This window comes from Equus quagga, chromosome 12 (assembly GCF_021613505.1).
Source record: "Equus quagga isolate Etosha38 chromosome 12, UCLA_HA_Equagga_1.0, whole genome shotgun sequence".
NCBI classification, from domain to species: Eukaryota; Metazoa; Chordata; class Mammalia; order Perissodactyla; family Equidae; genus Equus; species Equus quagga.
In genome coordinates, this window is record NC_060278.1 from 24,967,790 (window position 1) to 24,994,149 (window position 26,360).

At 39.9% G+C, this 26,360-nt stretch overlaps 2 protein-coding genes across 3 annotated transcripts in view; one reads left to right on the forward strand and one right to left on the reverse strand.

Moving 5' to 3' along the window:
- KIN (Kin17 DNA and RNA binding protein) overlaps window positions 1-18,101 on the forward strand; it is a 33,109-nt gene extending 15,008 nt beyond the window's left edge. The window contains exons 8-14 of one of the 2 annotated variants that reach the window (XM_046679765.1): window positions 5,560-5,689; window positions 7,665-7,715; window positions 10,486-10,554; window positions 12,097-12,196; window positions 13,695-13,795; window positions 14,821-14,884; window positions 17,338-18,101. In XM_046679765.1, the coding sequence (XP_046535721.1) occupies window positions 5,560-5,689; window positions 7,665-7,715; window positions 10,486-10,554; window positions 12,097-12,196; window positions 13,695-13,795; window positions 14,821-14,884; window positions 17,338-17,363 (541 nt within the window). In that variant the 3' untranslated portion in view covers window positions 17,364-18,101. The remainder of the gene's footprint in view (window positions 1-5,559; window positions 5,690-7,664; window positions 7,716-10,485; window positions 10,555-12,096; window positions 12,197-13,694; window positions 13,796-14,820; window positions 14,885-17,337) is intronic. The other variant, XM_046679766.1, reaches the window with a different exon arrangement.
- A 7,774-nt stretch (window positions 18,102-25,875) lies between these two features.
- ITIH2 (inter-alpha-trypsin inhibitor heavy chain 2) overlaps window positions 25,876-26,360 on the reverse strand; it is a 38,215-nt gene continuing 37,730 nt past the window's right edge. The window contains exon 21 of the mRNA XM_046678196.1: window positions 25,876-26,181. Coding sequence (XP_046534152.1) covers window positions 26,034-26,181 — 148 coding nt within the window. The 3' untranslated portion in view covers window positions 25,876-26,033. The remainder of the gene's footprint in view (window positions 26,182-26,360) is intronic.

Below are 26,360 nucleotides of genomic sequence, written 5' to 3' on the forward strand. Positions count from 1 at the left end.
ATCACACACACGCCTTACAGTCCTAGCCCCTTATACGTTCTCTGCATTTTCCTGCATTATTTGTTATTCGTGAGTGTAGGTGATGTGAGGGTCGGTCCCAGCAGCCCCCTGGCATTAGCTTTCTATGGCTGCTGTAACAGACGACCACAACCGGGGCGGGCGGCTTGAAACAGGAGAGGTTTGCCCGGCCTGTGGAGCCCGGGGTTCCGACATCAGTGTCACCGCGCTGAGGCCAAGGCTCTGCAGGGCTGTGCTCCTCCAGAGGCTCTGGGGGGAGCTGTTCCTCGCCTCTGCCAGCTTCCAGAAGGTGACTGCTGGCATTCTTTGTTCTGGCTGCGTCCCTCCAGTCTTCGAGACCAGTGTCTTCCAGTTTCCCTGCTCCACCTTCACGTCACCTTCTCCTCTGCGTCAGGTCCCTCTTAAAAGGATGTGTGCTGCCTTTAGGGTCCACCCAGACCATCCAGGGTAATCTCATCTTAAAATCTTTGCCTTAATCTCGTTTGCGAAGGCCCTTTTCCCAAATAAGGTAACATTCATAGGTTCCAAGGCTGAAGGCCTCACATCTTTAGGGGTCGGCTGTTCGGCCTACTGCACCGTATGCCCACCTTCATATTATTAGTAAAAATGTTAGCTTTAGTTGACCAAGTTCTGTAAATTCAGTCTCAGTTATCTGTAATAGTGTGTAAATAGTGTCACAGATGGCACAGTGGAAAGCCTCATCTAAATTTTCTTTTTCCGAGATTATGCTGTATTTTTATGGAGGTTGGGGTTTATTTTCCTGTGGATTTCTCTGTCTTGTATATCTAAAATGCAGAATGAACTAAAGGATCTAGATAGCAAAAGTGGGTGTTTTAGGCTATGTTGAGGCACGAAGGTAAGCCCTGCTTCCCCATTGCTTGAACAAAGGTTCCCCAGTTCCCACGTCCCTTTTCCCTTGGGACTTCTTGGTCTCCTTTAATTGCACTAGGACCCACTCCAGTTACCGAAAGCAGAATTCTAGGGCTGTTCTAGGAGCCTCACGTTCCATTTCCAGTCTGTTAATGTTCATGTCCTGCCTTGGTTCTAACCCCCTCTTGACCCTATGTCAGTCTCTCCCCTCTCATAGAATCTTTTTTGGGGAGGAAGGGCGTTATTTTACCGCAGCAGGTGTAAGATTAAATATAATACACAGCTGGAAACAAATCAACTGTTCACTTTGCATTTTACTTTAATGTCATAAGTGAGATGTTTAATTTTCTGTGCTTCTGGTGATATTAAACTGTTAAAATGCTTTGTGTAGGTATTCTTTTTTGACTCTCTAAATAGTATTTTTAAGATAGGGATTATAACTTCCTTGAAAGCTTAGTAAAACTTTTCTGTAAAATATTGTGTGTGTCTTCTGCAGTTTTTATTACCAATTTACTTTTCCTTGTGGTTGTTGGTTTATTCAACTTTTCAATATCATCTCAAGTCAGTTTCAATAATGTGTATAATTTTTATTTTTCTAGAATATCCTTTTCATCTAGGCATTCAAATTTATCTGTTTTATTAATTTTTTAGAATACTCTTTATTTTCTTGATTTTATCATTTCTCTGATTTCTATTTTATTAATTTCTATCCTTCATAATTTCCTCTGTCAACATTCTTTATATGTTTTGTTATTCATTTTAGCTTTGCTAGATTCTTCATATTGCAAGCAGAAAGATCTTTCTAAACATCAAATCTTACCAAGTCTTTCTCTTATTAAAGACGCTCAGTGTCTTTAGTCATCATCTGTGGAAACACCTCTAACTTTTTTGTTTTGTTTTGTTTTTGGTGAGGAAGATTGGCCCTGAGCTAACATCTGTTGCCAATCTTCCTCTTGTTGCTTGAGGAAGATTGTCCCTAAGCTAACATCCGTGTCCATCTTCCTCTATTTTATATGTGGGGTGCCGCCACAGCATGGCTTGATGAGCAGTATGTAGGTCCACACCCAGGATTTGAACCTGCTAACCCTGGGCCACCAAAGTGGAGCTCACAGACTTTACTATGCCACTGGGCTGGCCCCACCTCTGACAGTTTTTACATACTATGTGTAGTGCTTGTGATCTGGTTTATATCCTGCTGTCTGTCCTCCAGCTATGCTACACTAATCGCAGTTCCTAAATGGGGCATGCTGCCCCCCTCCTTTTGCCTTTGTATCTTCTGTTCTCTCTCCCTGGAACGCCCTTCCATGTCTGTACTCCCGCTCTAGCATGAGATCCTGATGGGCTGTTCTGATCCATTGGTTGTCTCATTACAAACATTTAATAATGCTGAATACATTTTCTTGATAGAAAACTTTTTTTTTTTGGAGGAATATTAGCCCTGAGCTAACATCTGCTGCCAATCCTCCTCTTTTGGCTGAGGAAGACTAGCCCTGAGCTAACATTCATGCCCATCTTCCTCTACTTTATATGTGGGACGCCTGCCGCAGCATGGCTTGCCAAGGGGTGCCATGTCCACACCCGGGATCTGAACCAGTGAACCTTGGGCCGCCAAAGCAGAATGTGTGAACTTGACTGCTGTGCCACGGGGCCAGCCCAGATAGAAAATGTTTTTTCTGTTCAGTTTAGTGTTTTTGTGTGGTGAAAAATACATAACGTGAAATGGTACGTACCATTTAACCATTTTTAAGTAGCAGTCCATTGGCATTAAGTACATTCACATTGTGCAACCATCTCCAGTGTCCATCCCCGGGACTTTTCCATCACCCCAAACTGAGACTCTCTCCCGCTAAACGCCAGCTCCCACTCCGCCTCCCCAGCCCCTGGTCACCTGTGTCCTGCTTTCTGTCTCTAAACTTGGCTCCCTCATGTGAGTGGAATCAGAGTCACTGTCCTTCTGTGTCTGGCTTTTTTGACTTAGCACGCTGTCTTCACGATTCATCCATGTGGTGGCACGTCTCAGAATTTCCTTCCTTTTCAAGGCTGCATAATCTCCCATTGTGTGTGTATACCACGTTTTGTTTGTCTGTTCGTCTGTGAGTGGACGTTTGAGTGGTCTCCATCTTTTGGCTACTGTGACTAATGCTGTTCTGAGCGTTGGTGCCCCGGAATCTGAGTCCCTGCTTTCAGTTCCTTTGGTATATACCCAGAAGTAAAACTGCTAGTGTGGTGATTTTGCGTTTAATTTTTTGAAGAACAACTATACTATTTTCCACAGCAGCTATACCATTTGACATTCCCACCCACAGTGCACAAGGGTGCTGATTTCTCCACATCCTCGGCAAATCTTGTTGTTTTCTGTTTTTTTTGTTGTTGTTGTTGTTTTCTTTTTTTAATTTTATTTTCCCTTTTTCTCCCCAAAGCCCCCTGGTACATAGTTGTGTATTTTTAGTTGGGGGTCCTTCTAGTTGTGGCATGTGGGATGCCACCTCAACGTGGCCTGATGAGCAGTGCCATGTCCACACCCAAGATCTGAACTGATGCAACCCTGGGCTGCCGAAGCGGAGCACGCGAACTGAACCACTCGGCCACGGGGCTGTCCCCATTGTTGTTTTTTTAATAATAGCCATCCTAATGGAAGTGAAGTGTATTTCATAGTGGCTTTGATTAGCATTTCCCTAGTGATTAGTGATGTCGAACATCTTTTCATTTGCTTTTTGGCCATTTATATATGTTCTTTGCAGAAATGTCTATTGCCCATTTTTTAATTGTTTTTTTTTTTAAGTTGAGTTTTAAGAAAAGTGTCTAACAGCCTAAAATAACCTCAAGTTTCCAAGCTGAGACAAATACCAAAATACTGAAATAATTTATAAATGTATTTGAAGGCTCATTGTTGATAATATTTGAGAAATCATGGAGCATGTGAGAAAAGGCAGAATGCGGAAAAATAAGCAAATGTTTTTTCAGAAACTGGAGAAAAACTTCAGAAAACAATAGTAGCAAGTTTTTCCTACTGATTTCAGTAGGAATTAGGTAGCTTGTGAACGTACGAAGAGGAAGAGGTAACCACTAGACCCCGAAATAGCGCTGCATCCTAACTCCCCTGTGCTGGGATTATGGGTGCCTACTCCACAGACGCACTGTCGGTGACCATGATCTGGGATTGTTGCTAAATTGGGTAGATTCCCAGCTCAGAGAACATGTAAATCTAAAGAACTTTTATTTTAAAGTGCAAATTGAAGAGTTTATCTTTATATGGACTTAATCTGTTCACAACTGGTATATATTGTTAACAGTCATCACAAACCTGGCAAATTTGTTCAGTAAGAGACTCAGAACTTAAAAATAGTTCAGAGGATTGAATTATGGGGCAAAACCCAGTAAGTGAACTTTCACAAGGGTCAGTATAAAGCCCTGCAGTTAAGCAGAGAGAGCAACCTCCACAGAGACAGTGGAGGGTCCTGAATGACAATCGCCTATGTAGAAAAGATATGGGGATTTCAGTCAACTGTGAGCTGAATGGGAGTCCTTAAAGTAACCAGGCTGCCAATAAATCTGATGCGACCTCTAAATGCCTTTTTTGAAAAAAATTCCAAATAATGGAAAATCATAATTCTGTTGTATTTTCTATTCATCACACTTTTTTTCTTGGTTATCTCCATGGTAGCTTTGTGCAAATGTTTATTCTCTGTTTCATGTCTTGTAAATATGACAAATAACTAGATTGGTAAGATTTATTTAGTCCACAAATATTAATTGAGAGTCTGTTTTATGTGAATTATGAGATAGTTACTGCTACTTTACTGGGCAAAAAATATATGTATGTGTATATAATATATGGTTCCTCCCCTACTATGAGAGAGGGGTCATGCATAAATGATTATAGTACAAGAGGGCATGTGACACCTGCCACGAAGTGCTATGGCAGTTCAAAAAATGACAGGATCCAAGAAGCCTCATGAAGGATGGATTTTAAAGAATTTTAAGAAATGTAGATCAATGGAGAAATTATTTTACGTGTAAACAAGGCATGTGCAAATTTGCAAAGGCATGAAGCACAGGGCATGGCTCATTCAATAGCAGATTGTTCAGAATGACTCACGTACATAAGTCAGAGATAGTATTCCGGGGCCAGTGGTGACAATTTTATATTGGCACTAAAACATGTGGAATTCACACTGTCAACTCTAGGCAGGCAGGAGAAATAAAAAATTTTTAAGTGACACGTTGAGATCTTTCCTTTAGCAGAATAGAACTGACAGTAGTGTGCTAGGCTTCTAGCCATCATTTTACAAACATTTCATTTAATCCTTGCAGTCGAGTTATGAGTTGGCTCACATCATTCTCCACAGTTATAGAGAACTGAGGCTTAGAAAAGTTAATTGCACAAGGTCCTAGCAGAAGAAGCTTCAGACCCTCATCTACCTAACACCAGAGCCGAAGCTGTCGTCACTCCACTGCACTGGTTTAGCGGCACTAACTGGGGGTGGGGAGAAGGGAGAGGGAGGAAGACAGGAAGGACGTGTTCTTGTGGTGCTTACAGTTGTGTAAGAGATACAGACAGGTCCTGCTTGGCCTTGACTAATCTGTTATAAATTAATCACGTAACAGATTTCTTCTGTATTGTTCCTCTGTAGATAGTTTGTTAACAAGCACAGTTCTTCTTTTTATCAGTTCTTTGGGACCAAGTGCATTGAAGACCATAGGAAATGCAGCTTCAGTGAAACGGAAGGAATCTTCCCAGAGCTCCACTCAGTCAAAAGAAAAGAAGAAAAAGAAGTCTGCCCTCGATGAGATCATGGAGGTACAGTTTCTGAGCAGCTTTCGACTCCTTAGCAATTAAGAGGAATGATATAGTTCACACCAAGGGAAGTTAAATAGTTTCACCACTTATTAGATTACTATACAGTTAGAAAAATATGCATGTACTGGGTTAGGGAAAAGCAGCCAGATGCAGTTCCATCAGAACAGAGTTGGAGCCCCTCCCAACTGTATATTTTCTTGCCTCGAGTGCTGCCTTTAAAGCTCTCTGTGGGGTTATGGTCAGTAGAGTTCAATCAGAAGGACGCCAGTAGTGCATGGGGCTAGAAATGCAAGCTCTGTCCCCCTCTGGGGCTCTGTGAAATTGGCATCCTCCATGGACCCCCTCCCACCACCACTGACCACCTCCTAGCCAGCAAGAGGAAGCTGTGATGTATTTTCTAATTTGATTTGGCCTGATGGCTCAGTTAATGTGATTGATCATTGAAAACCTATGATTATCTGGATCCAGGGCCATACTTTGACTCTGAAACTCTAGAGCAGTTCTGCAGAAGGTTCTTGATATACTCCTAAATATTCCTTTCTCCCCCCTAGCCCATAGGCTTGCCTTATCAATGAATGTAGGAAGTAAGTGGAAGAGACGAGGAAGGCCAGGCAAAGAGAAAGAATACCTGGATACAGAACCTAACATTTTTCCTTGTAACATAATTTCCTCTAGTCTCCTCATCACTTTTCTTCACTTGTGAAGGGAGAGGAGGTAACTGTTGGTTTCCCCTGTTACTGAGTCCTCACACAATGTGGGGCAGTCTGAAAAGCTTGAAGTGTAGTGTAAGATGTGTACCCTAAGAGATGTGGTCCGTCCATCATGCAGCAGATAGTGAGTCACTGTTAGGGGCTGGGTGTTGTGCGAGTCCTGGGTCTGGAGAGTAGGGAGAAAAACACAGTCCCTGTGTGTCACGGAGCTTTCATTGCAGCGAGAGAGACACACCATGGCCAAGTGAACCAGTAAATGCGTAATTACAAAATGCTAATTGCTGAGGAGGTCTGAGGGCTGGGAGTGGGGAGGTCGCGTGGGGAAAGTTGTTAAAGGCAGGGAGCATCTCTAAGGCAAGCATCCGAAGGAAGATCCATGTGGCTCAAGCATAGTGAGCACGAGAGTGGTCGCATTTGAGGTTAGAGAGAGTTAGGGCAACACTGTAGAGGTCGTAAGACTGTGACAACACCGTGGAGGTCATAAGACTCTTCACAACACTATCAAGGTCATAAGCCATGACAGGGAGTCTTTGAGCTTAATTCAGAGTAAAAGGGAAAGCCAGATCCTCTTCCTTTGAATATAATATATGCTAAGTTTAGAGTGTTCTTTGTTCATATTGGGAAGTTGGAGGAATTAAAATGAGGTTTAGAATCAACCAAAAATTACATTGTTCCATCCCATTCAAAGTTGGTACTTCTGGTTTAGTAAGCAGTTGGGAAAGATGGGAATGCTCTATAGCTGTAATGGCCAGTCAGCTATTTTTTCTTTTGATCACTCTCTTTTGTTTTTTTGGTGAGGAGGATTGGCCCTGAGCTAACATCTGTTGCCAATCTTCTCCTTTTTTTTTTTCCTCCCCAAAGCCCCAGTACATAGTTGGAGATCCTAGTTGTAAGTCCTTCTAATTCTTCTCTGTGGGACGCCGCCACAGCATGGCTTGATAAGCAGTGTATAGGTCCGCGCCCAGGATCTGAACTGGCAAACCCCAGGCCGCCAAAGCAGAGCATGTGAACTTAACCACCCAGCCACCGGATCAACCCCTTGATCACCCTGGCCCATATTGCATACTTTTTTTAATTCAAGTTTTTTTTTTAATCAAAAACTAATTGCAAAAAATATTTATTTGTATTTATCAGAGCTTGCAAATTATATTGATCTTCGGTGAAGTGTGTGTTTTATGGTATTTGTTTGCTAAATAGAATGGTATTTGAAGATAAATTGAGGATTTTACAGAGGTGACTTTATGAATGTCTTGTGTGTCCTACAGATTGAAGAAGAAAAGAAAAGAGCCGCCCGCACAGACTACTGGCTACAGCCTGTACGTGTTCAGTTGGAGCTTCTTGAGTTCTAAATGTACTTTTAAGTGAATGATTTAAGTAGCATTTGGTATAAATGACTGAATTTCTCAAATATATGTAAATTACATAGATAGATTCATAGCTTTAGTGACTCCTTTCTACCTGATCTTAAGTATTGGTTGTACCCTTATCAGAGGGGAACTTCATATGTATAGACCAGTAATGTTCCTTGAGTGTAGTGGGAAATTTGTTCATGGACTCCTTGAATTTAAGTCTGGAATTATTTTCAGTTTTTGCTATAAGACAAAGGGTTATGTTTTCACAAATGTGATTGAAAGGTAGAATTGTAAATGCAGACATATTTTTTTTTTCAACTTATAGCTTATTGAACTTAGAATACCCCTTTGGGTGCTTTGTCGAAAAAAGCGGGTTTTAATTTTACAGACTCAAGGAAAGCTTTGTATTTTGTTGTGTATTTATTACTACTTATTATTTTAAGATAATTTTCAAACATTTAAATAATTTTAAAAATTATTATTTATTGATACTCTGTTTTGAACTTACTGAGATGTGAAGTTTTCATGGAACTTTCAGGGTACCTAGTTATTTTTAAAGGAGCTGGTTTGATCAGTAATAAAGTAAAAAGTAGTGTGTCATTTAGATAATTTCTGATTTGGAAAATAAGATTAATAATAACCTTGAAGTTCAGAAAGTCCAAAGTTCTGATTCAGATCTTCAAAGGCATTCTCCCATTAGCTTGAAAATAGCTTAGCTTCCATGTCTTAGTTTATGTCCTTAGACAATGGGAACCATTTCTACCTGTGGATCATGTGAAGGATCATGAAATAAGTTATTTAATATGAAAATACTTGCTGTGTTAAATAGAAAATAAGCACTTTGTATGAATTATTTCTGTTAATTCTTGTGTCAGCCCTGTAAGATAATTACTGTTATTATCCCCATTTTACAGCTGAGAAAACTGAGGCATAAAGTATTAGAGTGATTTCCCAAGGTCCTTTAGAAAATGGGAGCCAGGATCCGCTGGGAGTGGCTTCTGCTCTCCACTGGTGGCCAGCTCTGCTTCTTTGTGCCTTAGTCACCCCGACTCCTGTCTCTGAGCAGAAGTTTGAGTGAAGATTAGAAAAGAAAGAACCACCTGGGGTTATTTTGATTTGTTTTCCCTGTTGGAGTAGCTGGTATTTGAATATTAATAGTTTCATATATTGTTTATGAAAATGTAATCAAGAATTTTGCTTAAAGCAGTAGTTCTTTTCCAAAGAGTAATTCAAAAATTTTTTCAAAATATGTATACTTCAGTACTGCCACCATCCTGTGTCCTGGGGTGAAATGCGTATTTTGACTTACCTCCTAGGTGATTCTGAGATGTGCCCTTGGTTAAGAACCATTGGTTCAAAAGGAAAACAAACCAAAAGCAAAAAAAAAAAAAGGCAAGCATTCCAAGTTTTAGTTGGTTCAGAAAGGATTGTCTCTTCCCACTGACAAGCTTTTCAATTAAATTTTATTTTCTGTTTGGTAACTTTCTCATATCATAAATTATTCAGATTTTCTTCATAGTTCCTATTACAGAGTGTTACATTAAAAGTGGGAATCAGCCAATGGTGCTCGTGTGTCTCACTCTGAAATGGGCAATATGTTTGTTAAAATAACCTGCAGCCCACAGAGCTAGATTGGAGAGCTTCATTTTTTAAACTCAGGAAAGAAAGGTTTTGAACAGATCTATTGTGAGCAAGTGTCAATAAGTACAATGACTTAATGAGTTATCTTTTAAATTATAAGTGTGTACCCATGAGAGCCTTTGAGAAATTTAGCCCGGAAATATTCTGGCTAAATCAGAGAAACTGTTTTCACGTTATTTGGCTTCATTTAGAAAGTCTTAGTAGAATACAGGCTTAAGAATAAGACCATTCAAGTCTTCTCTTAAACATATTTTTCTACTATTAAATGTCCTACTTCCAAAGTCCTCACTGAATTTTCGTTAATATAATTTTTAGCCTGGCTTAATGAAGGACTGGGGACCACCTGGTACCTCTGTTGTATTCACTCGAATTAGCAAATATAGGATCAGAGTAGTGAACATAGCGTGAAGTTAGGTGATTTAATTTTCCTTATCAGCTGTTAGCTTGACCAAATCGGGAAAACAACACTGAAGAAGCCGAGTCAGAGTGCTTTAGTATGAAATCAGCCCAGATTTCTCTCCCGTTTGAGAAATAGATGCTCAGAAGAACCATGCTTTTAGCAGGAACTAATTTGGAGGAATCTCATCTGTATCAAAAATTGAAAGCAACATAATGAGAAAAGGACGCTGTGGAAAGGAGCACCCATGAGCTGAGAGGCCCCGTTTCTGCATTTCCCAGTGAGGCTGTTGCCACGTGAGTTCCCGTCAGCAGCCAACACCTACAGTGCAGTTCACTTACTTGGATGCAGAGGAAGAAAGATGCTGCCTATGAAAGACCTAAATTAATAGAGTCGAGATTGACAGATAGAAGTGCTCGATTTCAAGAAACCTTCACTGGGGAAATGAGCCGTGAGATATATATTTTTTTCCTCCTGGTGACCATGTTGAATAAAAAGAGAAAGAAGGAGTGAAAGGTTACTAAGGAAATGTTTTACCATTGTTAGGAAGGCTTAGAACTTCAAAATTTCATAGTTAGCAGAGCAGTTACATTTTACAATGATTTTTGGTGAACATGGTTTAAAATGAAGATGTAAAACAGAAAAGATAATTTTTGTCGTTCCTTTCATCTTGATTTTTTTGTTGTTATTTTCTAGGAAATCATCGTGAAAATTATAACCAAAAAACTTGGAGAGAAATATCATAAGAAAAAGTGCATTGTTAAGGTAAGGACTTGAAGTTATAAATGAAATTTGTGAAAAGGCCTGGGGTGCAGTGAGTAAAGCCTTTTTGGTATTCCTTAAAAATCAAGTCCTGGGGCCAGCTTCATGGTGTAGTGGTTAAGTTCATGCACTCTGCGGTTTGTAGGTTTGGATCCTGGGTGTGGGATCTCAAGCCACACTGTGGCAGTGTCCCACATAAAACAGAGGAAGATCGGCACAGATGTTAGCTCAACAACAGTCTTCCTCAAGCGAAAAAAAGGAAGACTGGCAACAGATGTTAGCTCAGGGCCAGTCTTTCTCACACACACAAAAAATCAAGTCCTAGTAGCAGAAGCACAGTGTGTCAGGTTCTTGATGGCTCCATAACAGGAAAGCTGGATTCATAATTGTTGGAGAAATATTTCATTTCCAAACATAAGTTTATGCTTAACTTTGGTCTGCTTTCTTACTGGAGCAGATGGTACATGTGAAATCACAGTGGCACCTCTTAAAGTCATTGTGCATGCCTTGCTGATCAGTAAGTTGCATTCTCTTTGTTAATGATAGACACTATGGTTATGCCCCCAGAGTTCCAGGGAGGGCTTCCTGTGTTTTGCCTGAGAGACTGTCTTGGCTTCTCTAGAATTTGTTTGTTTGTTTTTCTCAGGAAGACTCACCTTGAGCTATCTGTTGCCAATCTTCCTCTCTCTCTCTGGCTTGAGGAAGATTTGCCCTGAGCTAACATCTGTGCCAGTCTTCCTCTATTTTGTTTATGGGTGGCTGCCACAGCATGGTTGACAAATGGTGTAGGTCCACGCCCAGGATCCAAACCCATGAACCCTGGGCTGCCGAAGTGGAGCATGCCGAACTTAACCACTACACCACTGGGCCAGCCCTGCTAGGATTTTAAAATTTAAAAATCAGCACTCTAGTCCTTTTCTCTATGTTGCGTTTCCTAAATATAGTTTCATTGCAGCACCCAGCCTGTGCATATAAACTGCCCTTCTGCTGTACTTGAAGCTAGGCAAAATTATCCCTCTCACTATATTTCTTTTTTTTTTTAAAGATTGGCGCCTGGGCTAACAACTATTGCCAATCTTTTTTTTTTTTTTCCTGCTTTATCTCCCCAACCCGCCCCGTACATAGTTGTATGTCTTAGTTACAGGTCATTCTAGTTGTGGGATGTGGGACGCCACCTCATCGTGGCCTATGAGTGGTGCCATGTCCGCGCCCAGGATCCGAACCCTGGGCCGCCACAGCAGAGCCCGCGAACTTAACCACTCGGCCATGGAGCCGGCCCTCACTGTATTTCTTAAAGTCTCATTCTGAGGTCACCAGTCTTTTATTCTTTGCAGATGAAAACCTTAACTAAGCTTTGAACTGAGTTCTTTATTAAGAACCATAGAGAAATCGTATGTGGAATTTAGAAAATAGTGTTGTTTATAGGAGGAGTTATTCTTATCCTTTGATTGGAATTTCATTTGTTTTCATTTTATTTACTTCTGCCCTTTGAAATCTGTGTTCATCCATTTCTTCTATTATAAAAGTGTTGATTTTATGTGACAGGAGGTAATTGACAAATACACAGCGGTTGTAAAGCTGATGGACTCTGGAGACAAGCTGAAGCTGGACCAGACTCATTTAGAAACCGTGATTCCAGCACCGGGTGAGTCTTTCTGCAAGACCATTCAATATGTGTGCTATCGCAATGCATGATGCCATTTTTAAAGCCACAAGTTTTTGACATCACTTGATAGTTATGGATGCAAGTTTCCTTTTTTGAAATATGTAACTGTTGCCTCTTTGACCTCAGGTGATGTGGTAGTTCACTAGTCTGCCAAGAAAGCTATATTTTGGCATGAATAAATTTTTCCTTCCTAGAATCCGTTTTTTTTTTTCTGCAGCAAAATGCAGATATATCTGGAAAAAATCAATCATATTAGGGTTATTATTAATGTATTTATTTAGCTACCTGAGATAGTAAAGTGAAAGTCTGTGTTATTTTGCTTTTTCTTTTCCTTAATTGTCTTGATCGTTAGGGTACTTACACATATCCAGAATAAACGTACTTTGGTTAGGTTTCCTCTGACCTAAACTCTTCATGGTGGTATCATTGCTGCCACAATGGTAATATTAGTCTCCAAAACTTCCACTTATCAGATCCTTTCCCCCTAGAATAAAACTCATTTTATGGATTAAGAATAATTTTTTTTTTCAGCTTTAGTTAGATATAATTGACATACAATAAACTGCACTTGTGTAGAGTATACAGTTTGCTAAGTTTTAACCTGAATACTCCCGTGAAACCATCCCCACAATCACGACAGTGAGTGTGCCCCTCACCCCCCAGTTTCCTCATTTCCCCTTATAACCCTTCCCTGCCGCCCCTCCGCTCCTGCCTCCTGTGTGCCCCCAGGTACCACCTGTCTGCTTTCTGTCACTATAGATTCATTTGTATTTTTCTAGAATTTTATATGAATAAATCCTACCATGTGTCCTGTGTTTTGGTCTGACTCCTTTCACTAAGCATAATTATCTGGGATCGTCCTTGTTGTCAGTGCATCTGTGGTTCACGCCTTTCTGTTGCTGAGTCCTGTTTCCTTGTGTGGATACACCACTGTTTGTCCAGTCACCTGTTGTGTGATGGACATTTGGGCTGTTTACAGTTTTTGGCTGTTAAAAATAAAATTTCTGCGAGCAGTCGTGTAGAAGTCTTTGTGTGGACCTATGATTTCTTTTCTATTGGGAAAATTCTTAGAAATGGAATGGCTCAGTCATATGGTAGGCATAAGTTTAAATTTTTATGAAACTGCCAAACCATCTTATGATTTTGAAAAGAGACAAAATAAGCTAAATTTTTTCTAATTCCTTCTCGACTCTGAGCATTTCCTCCAAGTCTCTTATACTTCTTGCAATCTAAAATTGAAACGTATCTCTTTGACAAATAACCGAATGAGATGAGGAGTCTTATACTGTTATAGTAATTAAAGTAGCTATAAACTGTGCTTTAGAATATTAGAGCTCTTAAATGATTAAGAACTTTTAAGAGAGAGGTTTTGTTTTTCGTTTTGTTCAATCAGTGTAATTGCATTTTGCTGTAACAACGTGGAAGAAAAAAGTGGATATTTTCTTTGCATTCAGCGTTATATTCTTTTCTTTTGAAGGAAAAAGAGTTCTCGTTTTAAATGGAGGCTACAGAGGAAATGAAGGTACCTTAGAATCCATCAATGAGAAGACTTTCTCAGCTACTATAGTCATTGAAACTGTAAGTATGTTTACGCAAAGACAAATTTCAAAATGCTTTAAAAATGTGCCATGTTCTTTTTCACTGGATTGGTCCTTGTTTTATTTTAGAGTTTGGGTTTTTTATTTGCTTCTCTCCTATTTGGAAATCTGTAAGATTTTTTTTCTCTGATGACTACCATTGCTAAAATATTTTATTTTCGGGTTATAAAAGAAATGCATATGTGTCTTAGTCCCTTCCAGCTGCTATAGCAAAATACCATAGACCGGGTGGCTAATAAACAACAGAAATCTGTTTCTCTCAGTTCTGGAGGCTGGAACTCCAAGATCAAGGCACTGGCAGATTGAGAGTCTGGTGACACCCTGCTTCCTGCTCCTTGTGTCCTTACATGGTGGAAGGGGCAAGGGAGCTCTCTGGGGTCCCTTTATAAGGGCACTAATTTATTCATGAGGGCTCCGCTCATTACCTGATCACTCCCTAAGGCCCCATCTCCAAACACCATCACATTGGGCATTAGGTTGCCGCATAAGAATTTTGGGTGCAACACATCCAGTCTCTAGCAATGCTCATTGTATAAAACCTGAAACAAACAATGTAGTATAAATAATTTAAAAAATTACTTGTAATCCCCCAGTCAAAGGGTAACCCCCATTAATATTTTGGTCTGTTCCTTTCCAGTCTTTGTATTTTATAAAATTGTGTACAATATGGACAGTTTTGATCCTGACTTTTTTCCTCTCACATCTAATATAAAACTCAATTTGGCACGGTATAATTCGTGGGGAATGTATAGTTATAATTAATGGGGAAAAAGCCACAGAGATCAGTTTTTTAAAATGTACCCCCTTCTTTCATGAAGGATTTAAGGTATCTGAGATCAGTAAAGCAATTAATTTAAGGAAATCTGATGTACAAGTAAAATTGTTTATTGATTAGAACTGGTAGTTCACCTGACAGGCCTGTGAGTGAGGCCAAGTGAGACCTAACCTGTCTTCAGAAGGGAAGACCTGAAACGTACCTTTTCCTTTCTGCCTAATTCTTTCTAGAACTCTGGACTCCTGTACTCTGTGTCTTTATCTCTGAGTGAAATACTTTTTCATCTCCAGTACAGTAAGTTTTAGTATTTGGGGGATAATGGACCACTTGGAGAGTCTGAACAAAATTCTGAACTCTCTCCAAAAAACTGCGCGTAACCGCCAAATTTTGTGAGTTTTCTTAAGAAGTTCATAGGCTCCCTAAACCCGTCTGGGGACTGATTAGGGAATGTGTGTCTCAGGAAGGTGTTCTGGAAAAGCCGTTTAGGTCCTTACTTGAGATAAATCCCTTTTAAGTAAATTAAGCTTTTCTTTTCTTTTTTTCCCTATGTCTGGCAATACTAACCTAGAAACTATCACTGATATAAACTCTGTAGGAAAAAAAGGAAAAGAGAAATGTCATTGAGGAATTTATCAATCTGGCAAAGTTAAGAGACGGAGTTTTTCTGAAAAACTCAGTAAGTTTTTCTCTTTGGCTTAATCATTATAAGGTCATGGAAAATCTCATATTTCCTTGGCAAAGTAATTCTCCTCCACTTTTTAATTTTGTAACACTATGCAGTTTAGATCCTGCTTCGTGTTTTCATCTCAGGGAAACTGAAAACAATGAATTACTGTTGAGGATGTTCTAGGTTCCATCCAGATGCCTTTGGTTTACAGTTTGTATGATTTTCAAGAGCTGATTTCCTACCGCCCTCGCTATAAACCCACAGTGTCGTCTTCTCTCTAAGGCTTTAATTGCTTTCAGAGCTGCTCTGAGACAGAACCTGCCAGGAAATCCGCATGAAGAGCCTTTCTGGCTGATGACAAAGCAGCATGTCCTCTTGGAAGAGGACACCCACCTGCTGATTTTTTTGGTTTTTCTTTTGCAGCCTGCCTCCATTAACAAATCCATATATATATATTTGTATGCACGTGGGTATCTTTCTCTTATATCTCATGTTTTATCCAAATCACTGCTGTGAAACACATGAGGTTTGCAAGTGATTTCTCCTGTTGTTTTTATCATTTCTGACATCTTAAATTTTAGTATCAGTATCATAGTATTTGAAATTTGCACAGTTATTAAGCATATTTTTTAATATCTAACAAAGTGTTCCACAACAGCCTCAGCCTTTCAGCTGATTGCCGAAGGAAGCCACGTGTATGGCTTGTTCTTCTTCCCCAGCTTCGTAGTTCATATCATGAAAGTGTACTTGACCGTAGACCTTCCGACTGGGTAATCAGAGTCAGCCGGGGCCATGCTTTATCTGGGAACCTACTTCCTTTAAATAAATCACTATTAGATATTAAAAGAATGGCATTTTAAAAAGCATTTTTAAGGGAAGGTATGATTCTGAGTAAAAAATGTTAAAATTTCAGTCCGAGATTAGAGTCGTCATCATTGTCATTATCATCATCATAATCATTTTGTATTTTGCAAGGGAGCTGACCAGCTTTCAAATTTTAACTAAAAGATTTAATAATAAGTGTCGCAGTTAGTAAGCTTATGCTCATGTTGTATTCCAGGTATTGTTCTAAGCACTGTATGTGTATCATTCATTTGTATTTCCCAACAACCCAGTACTGTGGATACTGTTACTATCCCCACTAGGGGACAGTGGGGCCCGAGGGACTGAGTCCCCTGCTGAAGGTGGGATTTGAATTGGACAGTCTGGGTCCAGAGCCCGTGTTCGTAGCCTCTGTGTTCCCAGACTCTGTTGGCTTTTATGACGGGCATTGTCTTTCATTAATCCAGTTTTCCTCTTTCCCTTTCTGTTGGGTGTGAAGGGAAGAAGAAAATGTACTTAAAATTGGACTCATTTTCTGTGGTAAAGACCAGCCTAGCTATTACAGCTAAACTAAACAAACATGGTTGTGTATGAGTATACATATTGCTTAAAATTAAATAATGATAATTGCCATAACCAAAAGAAACCCCCAAACTGATGATGGCACAAATATGATAGAAGTTAACTTCTCATTGTAAGAGCCCAAAGTGGATCTTCTTAGGGAACAGCTCTTTTCTAAGGGGTGATGTGTGAGCCCAGGGTCCTTCCAACTTGTGGCTCCAGCGTCTTCAACAAGTGTCTCTTAGAGTTGCTGTGTCCCTGTGCTTCAGGCCGACCAGAGGGGAATGTGACCGATGGCGTGTGGAGGGTAGCATGACCTGGGTCCGGAAGTGACACACACACTTCTCTTCATCTCTCTGGGCTAGAGCTTCATCTTATGGCCACACCTAATCACGAGAGCTAGGAAATACGACTGTTTATCCAGGAGCCAGAGGAGATACCGAACCGCCAGCAAGTCTCCACCACAGCATCTGGTGATAACACATGTCACCTATCATTGAAGAAAATGTGGCAGTTCTTAATGAGAATACCATAGAATGTTTTTAAAATTCATAGATATATAGACATGTTTGCTCTCCTAATGGTATTTTAGTGATATGGAAAAGACAAATTTTTATCTCTAAGTGTAGCATCCTTTTCTTGTCTTATAAGTGTGTGTGTCTTTTTAAATCTTTTCTTCAATTATTTTAATTTGCAGGGCCCTTTAAAAGGACGCAGAGTTGAAGGAATTCAATATGAAGACATTTCTAAACTTGCCTGAGTTTGAAAATTTGTTAACAACACATTAAAATCCTAAAGCATCAAATTGGTGTTCTCCAAGGCATTACAAGACTCTACTGTGTTAGGGTGTTTCTTTTGTATAAAACAAACGGATTTATTTAAATATTACTGTATAGTTGTTTAGCTAAACTTCTAGAAAAATCTAATTATGTCTCATGAAGTATCAAAACTGTATAGTTTTGTCCCTGTTAATTTTGTCCTTGTTATTTTTGTGTCCTTTGTAACAATTCCTTGATGATTTTTATCTTCATTAAAAGAAGTTATTGTAAAGTGTTTTGTATAAAACAATTCAGAATCATAATTAGAGGAAATCCTTCATATACTCAAAATTTATATTTTCAGTAGTAAAGTAGTAAAGTTGAACTACAAATGTAGTTAAATTTTAAAGTCAAACTATAAATAGAATAACAGCTTTACTGAGAAATAATTCACAATTCCACCCGTTTAAAGTGTACAATTTAGTGGTTTTTTGGTATATTTACAGAATTGTGCAGCCATCACCACTATCTGGTTTTAGAACATTTTCATCACCCCAAAAAGAAACCCTGTACATGTAGTCATGCCTGTTCTCCACTCTCCCCAGGCCTTGGCGATCACTGATTTACTTTCTCTGTGGATTTGCCTGTTTGGGACATTACATGTAAATGTAATCATACAGTATGTGGTCTTGTATGACTGGCCTCTTTCACTGAGCATAGTGTTTTCAAGGTTTATCCATGTTGTAGCGTGTGTCAGTACTTCATTCCTTTTCATTGTTGAGTAATATTCCATTGTATGGACATACCACATTTTTTTAATCCACCCATCAGTTGATGGACATTTTGGTTGTTCCCACTTTGGGGCTATTATGAATGATGCTCCTGTGAACGTTTGTGTAAAAGATTTTATGTGAACATGAGCTTTCAGTTCCTGGACATGGAGTCGCTGAGTCAGACTGTAACTCGTTTTTTACCATGTGTATCATTTTGAACTGCCAAACTGTGCCACAGTGGCTGCACCATTTTGCAATTCCACCAGCAATGTTGAACTGTTCATTTTTAAATAAGCGGGACAGTATATTATTTAGAGATGCAAAAGACGGGAAACTCACCTCATATTTGCTTATGCAAAAAAAAAAAAAAAAAAAAGGAACTTGCCTTAACTGGAGGTAACTTAAAAGGAGTTGCCATAACTGAAAGGGAGCAGAGCCTGGCTTCAGTGCAGTGGGGTTCAGAGTGTGAGCAGCCTTATCAGGCTGTGTCTCCCTGGACCTCTGGCTTCTGTATTGGCTCCATTCTCAGGCATTCTTTCAACAGTGAGATGACTGCCAGCATCTCCAGGTCTACATCTAATCCTATCACAGTTCCAACAAAACAAGACTGGAACTGAGTTCTCTCTGTTCATACCCGGACAAACCACTGTAAATAAAAGGGTTGGAATATACTGATTGGCCAGACTTGGGTTGTATCCCAACCCCACAGCCATGTCTTTTGGACTTAGAGTGGGGAGAAGTGACCAATTCTATTATCAGAAGGTGGGAGAATATATCCTGGTGAACAGAAGCATAAGAGGCTGCAAAAGACGGAGTCATAGGATGGTGTCAGGAGCTTGATGGGAATTCTTCTGGGCTGAATTAAAGCATTTTCAAAATAACTTGGCAGCATAGTTCCATGGAAAGGAACTGGGTTTGGAGTTGGGCAGACTTCAGATTGAATCTTGGCTGTTTTATTCACTAGCTGTGTAGTCTTAGAAAAGTTAATGTTCTTGAATTTCAGTCTTTTTTTTTTTCCCCCCTGAGGAAGATTCGCCCTGAGCTAATATTTGTGCCAGTGTTCCTCTGTTTTGTACGTGAGTTGCTGCCACAGCATGGCTGATGAGTGGTGTAGGTCTGCACCCAGGATCTGAACGTGTGAACCTGACCTGCCAAAGCAGAGCATGCAAACCTAACCAGTAGGTCACAGGGCCAGCCCCTGAATTTCAAATTATTTTTTTATTTTTATTTTTTTGAGGATGATTGGCCCTGAGCTAACATCCACTGCCAATCCTCCTCTTTTTGCTGAGGAAGATTGACCCTGAGCCAACGTCTGTGCTCATCTTCCTCTATTTTACATGTGGGATGCCTGCCACAGCGTGGCTTGATGAGTGGTGCTGGGTCTGTGCCTGCGATCCAAACCAGCGAACCCTGGGCCACCGAAGCAGAGTGCGTGAAGTTAACTATGCCACTGAGCCAGCCCCTGAATCTCAATGTTTTTATATTGTGAAAAATAAAGTGTCCCTGTGGGGTGGTTGTGAGAACTACAGAAAATGCATGTAAAGTGTCAGACATCAAGCTCAGCATGTAGTAGGTGCCTCATAAGTGGTAGCAAGTGGTGGTGTCAGTAAACGGAGCCAAGCATTTGCAGCCCGGCCTGGTGTAAATCTGACCTGAAGGATTTCAATAAGGAGAATGGTTCTCCCTGATAATAATGTGAAAAATAAGACGTGACGAGTGTTATATGTCTCCTCAAAATCCATAAGTTTGGAATCAAATCAAAGATTTTCTTCATAGAAAAAAAGTGTTTCATCACTGCCTCCCACATCTGATTCTCCAACATCTTCCTCAGACTATCTCAGAATAAAATAGAGTAGTAGTATTGAAGTTAAATTCAATTTAAAAAATCTGAAGCATGAAAATATGGTTCTAGACTCTGGAACATCTTTCTTATAAGTTCCTAGAAGGCAATAGTGATTATGTTAAGCAAAGTGACTGCAGACACCTAAAATCCAGTCTTATATTGACTTTCCTTTTTAAAGCATCATAGGCTATTTAAAAAAAAAAAAATAGGGGCCAGCTTGGTGGCACAGTGGTTAAGTTCGCAGTTCCGCTTCAGTGGCCTGGGTTCGCCGGTTCGGATCCCGGGTGTGGACATGGCACCACTTGATGAGCCATGCTGTGGCAGGCGTCCCACCTATAAAGTAGAGGAAGATGGGCATGGATGTTAGCTCAGGGCCAGTCTTCCTCAGCAAAATGAGGAGGATTGGCAGCAGATGTTAGCTCAGGGCTAATCTTCCTCAAAAAAATAAAAATTAGAAAAATAGGCTTTATTTTTTTGAACCCTTTTAGATTCACAGCAAAATTGAGCACAATATACAGAGATTTCCCATGTATCCCCTGTCCTCTCCCTTCCCACAACCTTCCTCAATTCCTTGACATCCCCTGGCAGAGCGGTGCCTTTGTTACAACTGACACATCATCATCATCCAGAGTCCACAGTTTACATTAGGGTGCACTCTTGGTAGTGTACATTCTATGAGTTTGGACAAATTCATAAAGAAATGTGTTTTCCATTATATAGTATTCCGTGGGATAGTTTTGCTGGCCTAACAATTCGCCTCCTCGTCCCTCACACCCCCTGCCTCCAGCAGCTACTGCTCTTCTTACTGTCTCCATGGTTTTGCCTTCTCCAGAATGTCATATAGTTGACTCATACAGTATGTAGCCTTTTCAGACTGGCTTCTTTCACTTAGTAATATGCACTTCAGGTTCCTCCATGTCTTCTCCATTTCTTTTTAGAGCTGAATAATATCCCGTTGTCTGGATGGACCACAGTTTATTTGTCAGTTCACCCCTGAAGGGCAGTTTGATTTATTGCAAATTTTGTCAGTTATGAATAAAGCTGCTATACACATCCGTGTGTACGTTTTTGTGTGGACGTAGGGTTTCACCTCATTTTGGTAAATACCGAGGAGCATGATTGCTGGACCGAATGGTAAGAGTGTCTTCCAAGGTGGCTGTACCATTTTGCATTCCCACCAGCAATGGATGAGAGTTCTTGTTGCTCCACATCCTCACCAGCACTTGGTGGTGTCAATGTTTTGATTTTGGCCATCACAATAGGTACGTAGTAGTATCTCAGTGTTTTAGTTTGCAATGCCTAATGACATGATGTTGAGCGTCTTTTCATGTGCTTATTTGCTATCTGTATATCTTCTTTGGTGAGATGTCTGTTCAAGTGTTTTGCCTATTGTTTAATCGGGTTGTTCATTTCCTTACTGTTGAGTTGGAGAGTTCTTTGTATATGTTGGATAACAGTCTTTTATCAGATAAGTCTTTTGCAAATATTTTCTTCAATTTCGATTCAATCAGTTTGCTTGAGTTCATATCAAATTATTGGCATTGGTGTGCTGGGAAACCAAATTCCCTGAGTTTTCTTCGTTAAGACTTCCATTGGACCCCATTGCCTTATTTGCTCCTTTTTCCCTTGTGTACTTCTAACTGCCTATCAGTTTTTGCTGATATATTTGAGTAAATTCATTCTGCAAACATGTACAGAGTGCCTGCCTGAAGTAAGCCATTGCAGTAGGTGCTAGAGAGAAGATATTTTGAGAGAGAGAGAGACCACATTCGCATAACTTTGATTACAGTATATTGTTATAGTTCTATTTTGTTAGTAGTTATTGTTAATCTCTTACTGTGCGTAATTTGTAAGTTAAACTGTATCATAGATTTGTGTGTATAGGAGAAAACATCATATGTGTGGGGTTCGGTACTATCTGTGGTTTCAGGCGCCCACTGGGGGTCTTGGAACGTTTCCCCTGAGGATAAGGGGAGACTACTGTATAGACCCGAGATGCATGCTGTGCAGGAATTGACAGTGTTCAATGAATTAATATTCAAGTGAAATGATAGGCCAATTAAGAGAAACTTTTGATAATGTGGAGCCATTAATTAAAAGCCTGCCCCAGCTTCACTAGGCCTCAGTCAGAGGCCATTAACTGATGCCGGTGGACACCTCAGTTCCTGCTTGAGTGAAATGGAATCACAGGCTTAGAATAGGAATCAGCCTTGATTGTAAGTGAGTCATTAGGTTGAACGAAGTGCCCCCAGAAATGCTAACTGGGTAATTGAATTATACTATTAAAAAGAAGCATCCTTGATTTTTCCTTCTCTTACGTGGACATTTCAGAAAAAGTCAGCAATGGAGTCTTGGCCAGTGTGAAAAAGTGTTAAGAATAATTTTGGCCAGTTTGAAAAAATGTTAAGAAAAGAATAATTACTAAATTCTTACAGCATGTAAGCGTCTTTATGTATCCAGGCAGCCAGGTAATTTTTACTTTGATCTAACTGGGTCTTTGGAGTGACATACCTCTTTCGATTGGGATAAGGCTGAAGAGAAGATGCCACTTTTTATGGTGTTAGGTGATCCTTTAAAGTATGTAGAATGATCGGCATGAGATCTCATACCAGTAGGTGCTAAAATAACTCCTAATTCATGGTGCATTTTTACTAAACATTGAGACACTTTAATTCTCTTTTCTAGTCGCTTCTTTGGATTGCCAATTTTCCAACTCTAAGAAAACTTGTTTCATTTTCAGTAATTTAAAAACACAAACATAAACAGAGGTATGATCTGAGCCAAGAGTCTGGTTTTTCTCAAACATAGGGTCTCATTTTCCTGACAAGAAGACATCTATATTTAACTGGTTTAGTGGAACCTGTTTAGATTGATACTTAGGAAAGCTTTGAAAATAGACTACGTAAGTCCTAAAGATGATTAATATATCTGACAGATACCAGCCCTATAATACCCCAGCTCTGTAAAAAATTAAATATTGATCGATTACCAATGGGTTGCAAGGTGCTCCAAAGAATAAACAAAGAATTAAAAAAAAAATAAGATAGGGGGGCTGGCCCCATGGCCGAGTGGTTAAGTTCGCGCGCTCCGCTGCAGGTGGCCCAGTGTTTCGTTGGTTCGAATCCTGGGCGCGGACATGGCACCACTCATCAAACCATGCTGAGGCGGCGTCCCACATGCCACAACTAGAAGGACCCACAACGAAGAGTATACAACTATGTACTGGGGAGCTTTGGGGAGAAAAAGGAAAAAAATAAAATCCTTAAAAAAAAAATAAGATAGGTAACTGTCAAGTTGCTTTCCTTCATCGCTAAGAGCATAATACTTTGCAGAAACTAATCAGGAGGTAGACAGTGGAATAGTTTCTTCCTTTCCAATGATTCCCATTTATTTGGTTCATTTGAAATTCAAAATTGATTATTCATTTGTTCAAAATTAATTATATACAGAAGGCATATTTCTGGTCTCAAAGGGGGACACGTGAATAGTATTAATGAGGTTTTTACAGACAATGAATTTCAAAACACCAGCTATTAATAAAAGTTTTGACAATTTGAATAACATATGAATTTGATTTTGAATCTAGTTTATTTTGATAGGACTCTGTTGCTCAATATCCTGTGTATAAATATACGCTCCAGGGGCCGGCCTGGCTGCGCAGTGGTTAAGTTCGCACGTTCCTCTTCTCGGCGGCCCAGGGTTCACCAGTTCGGATCCCAGGTGCGGACCTGGCACCGCTTGGCAAAAGCCATGCTGTGGTAGGCGTCCCATGTATAAAGTAGAGGAAGATGGGCATGGATGTTAGCTCAGGGCCAGTCTTCCTCAGCAAAAAGAGGAGGATTGGCAGTAGTTAGCTCAGGACTAATCTTCCTCAAAAAAAAGTACACCCCAAGATTTTCATCATTATTTTTAAAACTACTGAGCACTTATAAAATACTAGGAATCAAACGAAACTTACATATAGAAAGGAATCAAACGAAACTTACATAGAAACTTACATATCTAAAGGTAGAAGTGTTAAAGTCAAAATTTTTGCCAAGTGACAGAATTAATTATAAGAACCCACTTTTGAAGTTTATGTTGAAATTAGCATTTCAAGATCAGTGTTTTTGAATTAGGAAATGGAAAAGATATAGTAGATTTTTAAAAAGTCATAGGTGACCAATTTTTATAGAAGAATGAAACTAAAAGGCAATGCCATTTATGTCCTCAGCACTGAGGTTATTTTTACATTACAGAACCAATCACCTTTGTTTAATATTTGACACTTAAGTCAAAAGATAATCACTTGCTTTTTCAAAATGGATTGAGTATGTTCAAAAAGAGAAGAGTTTTGTCTACTTTCTAAAAAGGAAAAATAGTCTTTACCAAATTATGGAGAGAATGCTTCATAAAAATGTACCTTTAAAATTTTTTCTGCAATTTTATCACTTTGGTCCTTGAAAATATATCCATTTTAGGAATTGGTTTTTAAAGGAAAGTTATAAACAAAGGAAAACACATAATTACAACAGATCAGACTGGGACCGTATTACCCAAATCCACTATACTAATGCAGACACAAGAAAGCCACCCAATTTCACTTTAAGTTTGTTGTTTATTTTTTCTGCTTTATGAGTACCATTAGCCTTTTGTTAGGACATAATTTTCTGGTTAATTTATTTTGAAATAAATTCTAATCATATAAAGTTTAAAATCTAAATGGCGTTGCTCTTAGGAATTGCTTAAATACAAACAAAATAAAAGGCTACAAGGAGTACTGAGGAAGCGTCTGTGTCCAAAATCCATTAAATTTGTGTGAAACTTGTTGCTTCCTGGAGGGGGCTCCCAGAGAACTTGGAACTATGATTCTCAGAATTCATGGTAACACTAACACTGTGTGCAATTAGCCATGGGAGGTAATATCCCAAGCCATTTGAAATGTGAAGAATTTGGGAGCAACAAAATCTCCAAGGTGATCTTGGAATAATGTCAGGGAGGCAGGAGTACGAAGTGATTGCAATTTAATAAGCAGACACCTACCCACTTGTGCTATATTTGGAGAATGGCTATGTGAACAGAATAAGGTTGTTTAAGGCCTTGTGATAGCCAATTTTGTGTGTCAACTTGACTGGGCCATGGGATGAAATGTACATTTAAGTAGGTAGACTGAGTAAAGCAGATTGACCTCCCCAGTGTGGATGGGTCTCCTCTAATCAGTTGGAGGCCTGAATAGAAGGAAGAGACTGACCGACCCTCCCCTAAGTAAGGGAATTCTCCAGCTGACTCCCTTGCACTTCATCTGCAAGATTGCCTAACAATCTTCAAACTAGAACATCAGCTTATAATAAATTACTTTACTGTATATATGTATATATGTGTGTGTATAGATATTGTATGTGTGTAGATATATGTATGTGTTTATATATGTACAAGTGTATTGTCTTGGTTCTGTTTCTCTGGAGAACCCTAACTAATTCAGGCCTCTTGGACTACAGAGAGTCCCCAAGGCCAGCACTATGAAGGAAGCTTGGCTAAGAGTATTGGGCCATCAGAGTTACCTAGGCAAGGCTATGCCGACAGAGGGTAACAGGACTCTCGTAGATACAGCTACAAAACACTTAAGACCAAGTACTTCTCCCGTTATCCCACATTCACCAAGTAACCTTCTCATAACTGAACTTCCCATGTAGATGGCAGTGTGAAAATGTGCTCAGTCTGCAAGGTTGAGGACCTGACACTCAGCTATGGCGAAATCATCACAGTCAGTGCCCAATCTAGGGCTCTGTCTGGGTGCCCTCTGGACACGCCAAAGCAGCTTTCCTTTGCGCCGCCTTGATTAACACATCTTAGCATTCAAAAGCGCAACAAAATCCTAAAGCTTCTTTGCAAATCCTTTATTTTCTTCCCATGTGTCAACAGGTTTTATAAGCCACCGTGCTATCTGGTTGGTTTTTAATTATTCAAATTGAAGAATGATTGCAAAAGTGGCAGGAAAAAAATGTACATTTATATGTATAATTTCTAAAACTAGAAACCTTTAAGCCCGTTTGAGAAAGCTATAGAGCTGAGGCACAAAGTAATCCTTGTAATGTCCATCGATGAAACCTTTCCCACTGTCGTGCACAAACCAACAGGGAACATCTGTTCCAAACACTATATCCGTTCGGTAGTCTTTCTGGAGGCCTCTGCAAGGAAAACGGTGCACACGTTTAGGGCACAGACCAAGGCGTGGGCAGCCTGCATATCTGCAAAAGAGACTATGTCCCCTCCCTTGCTGTTCTTTGCACCCCTTCTAGCACCATATCTGCCCGCCCCCACCCACCCCTGCTCCCCAAGTCATAGGGAACATCAGAGTCTGGGGCAT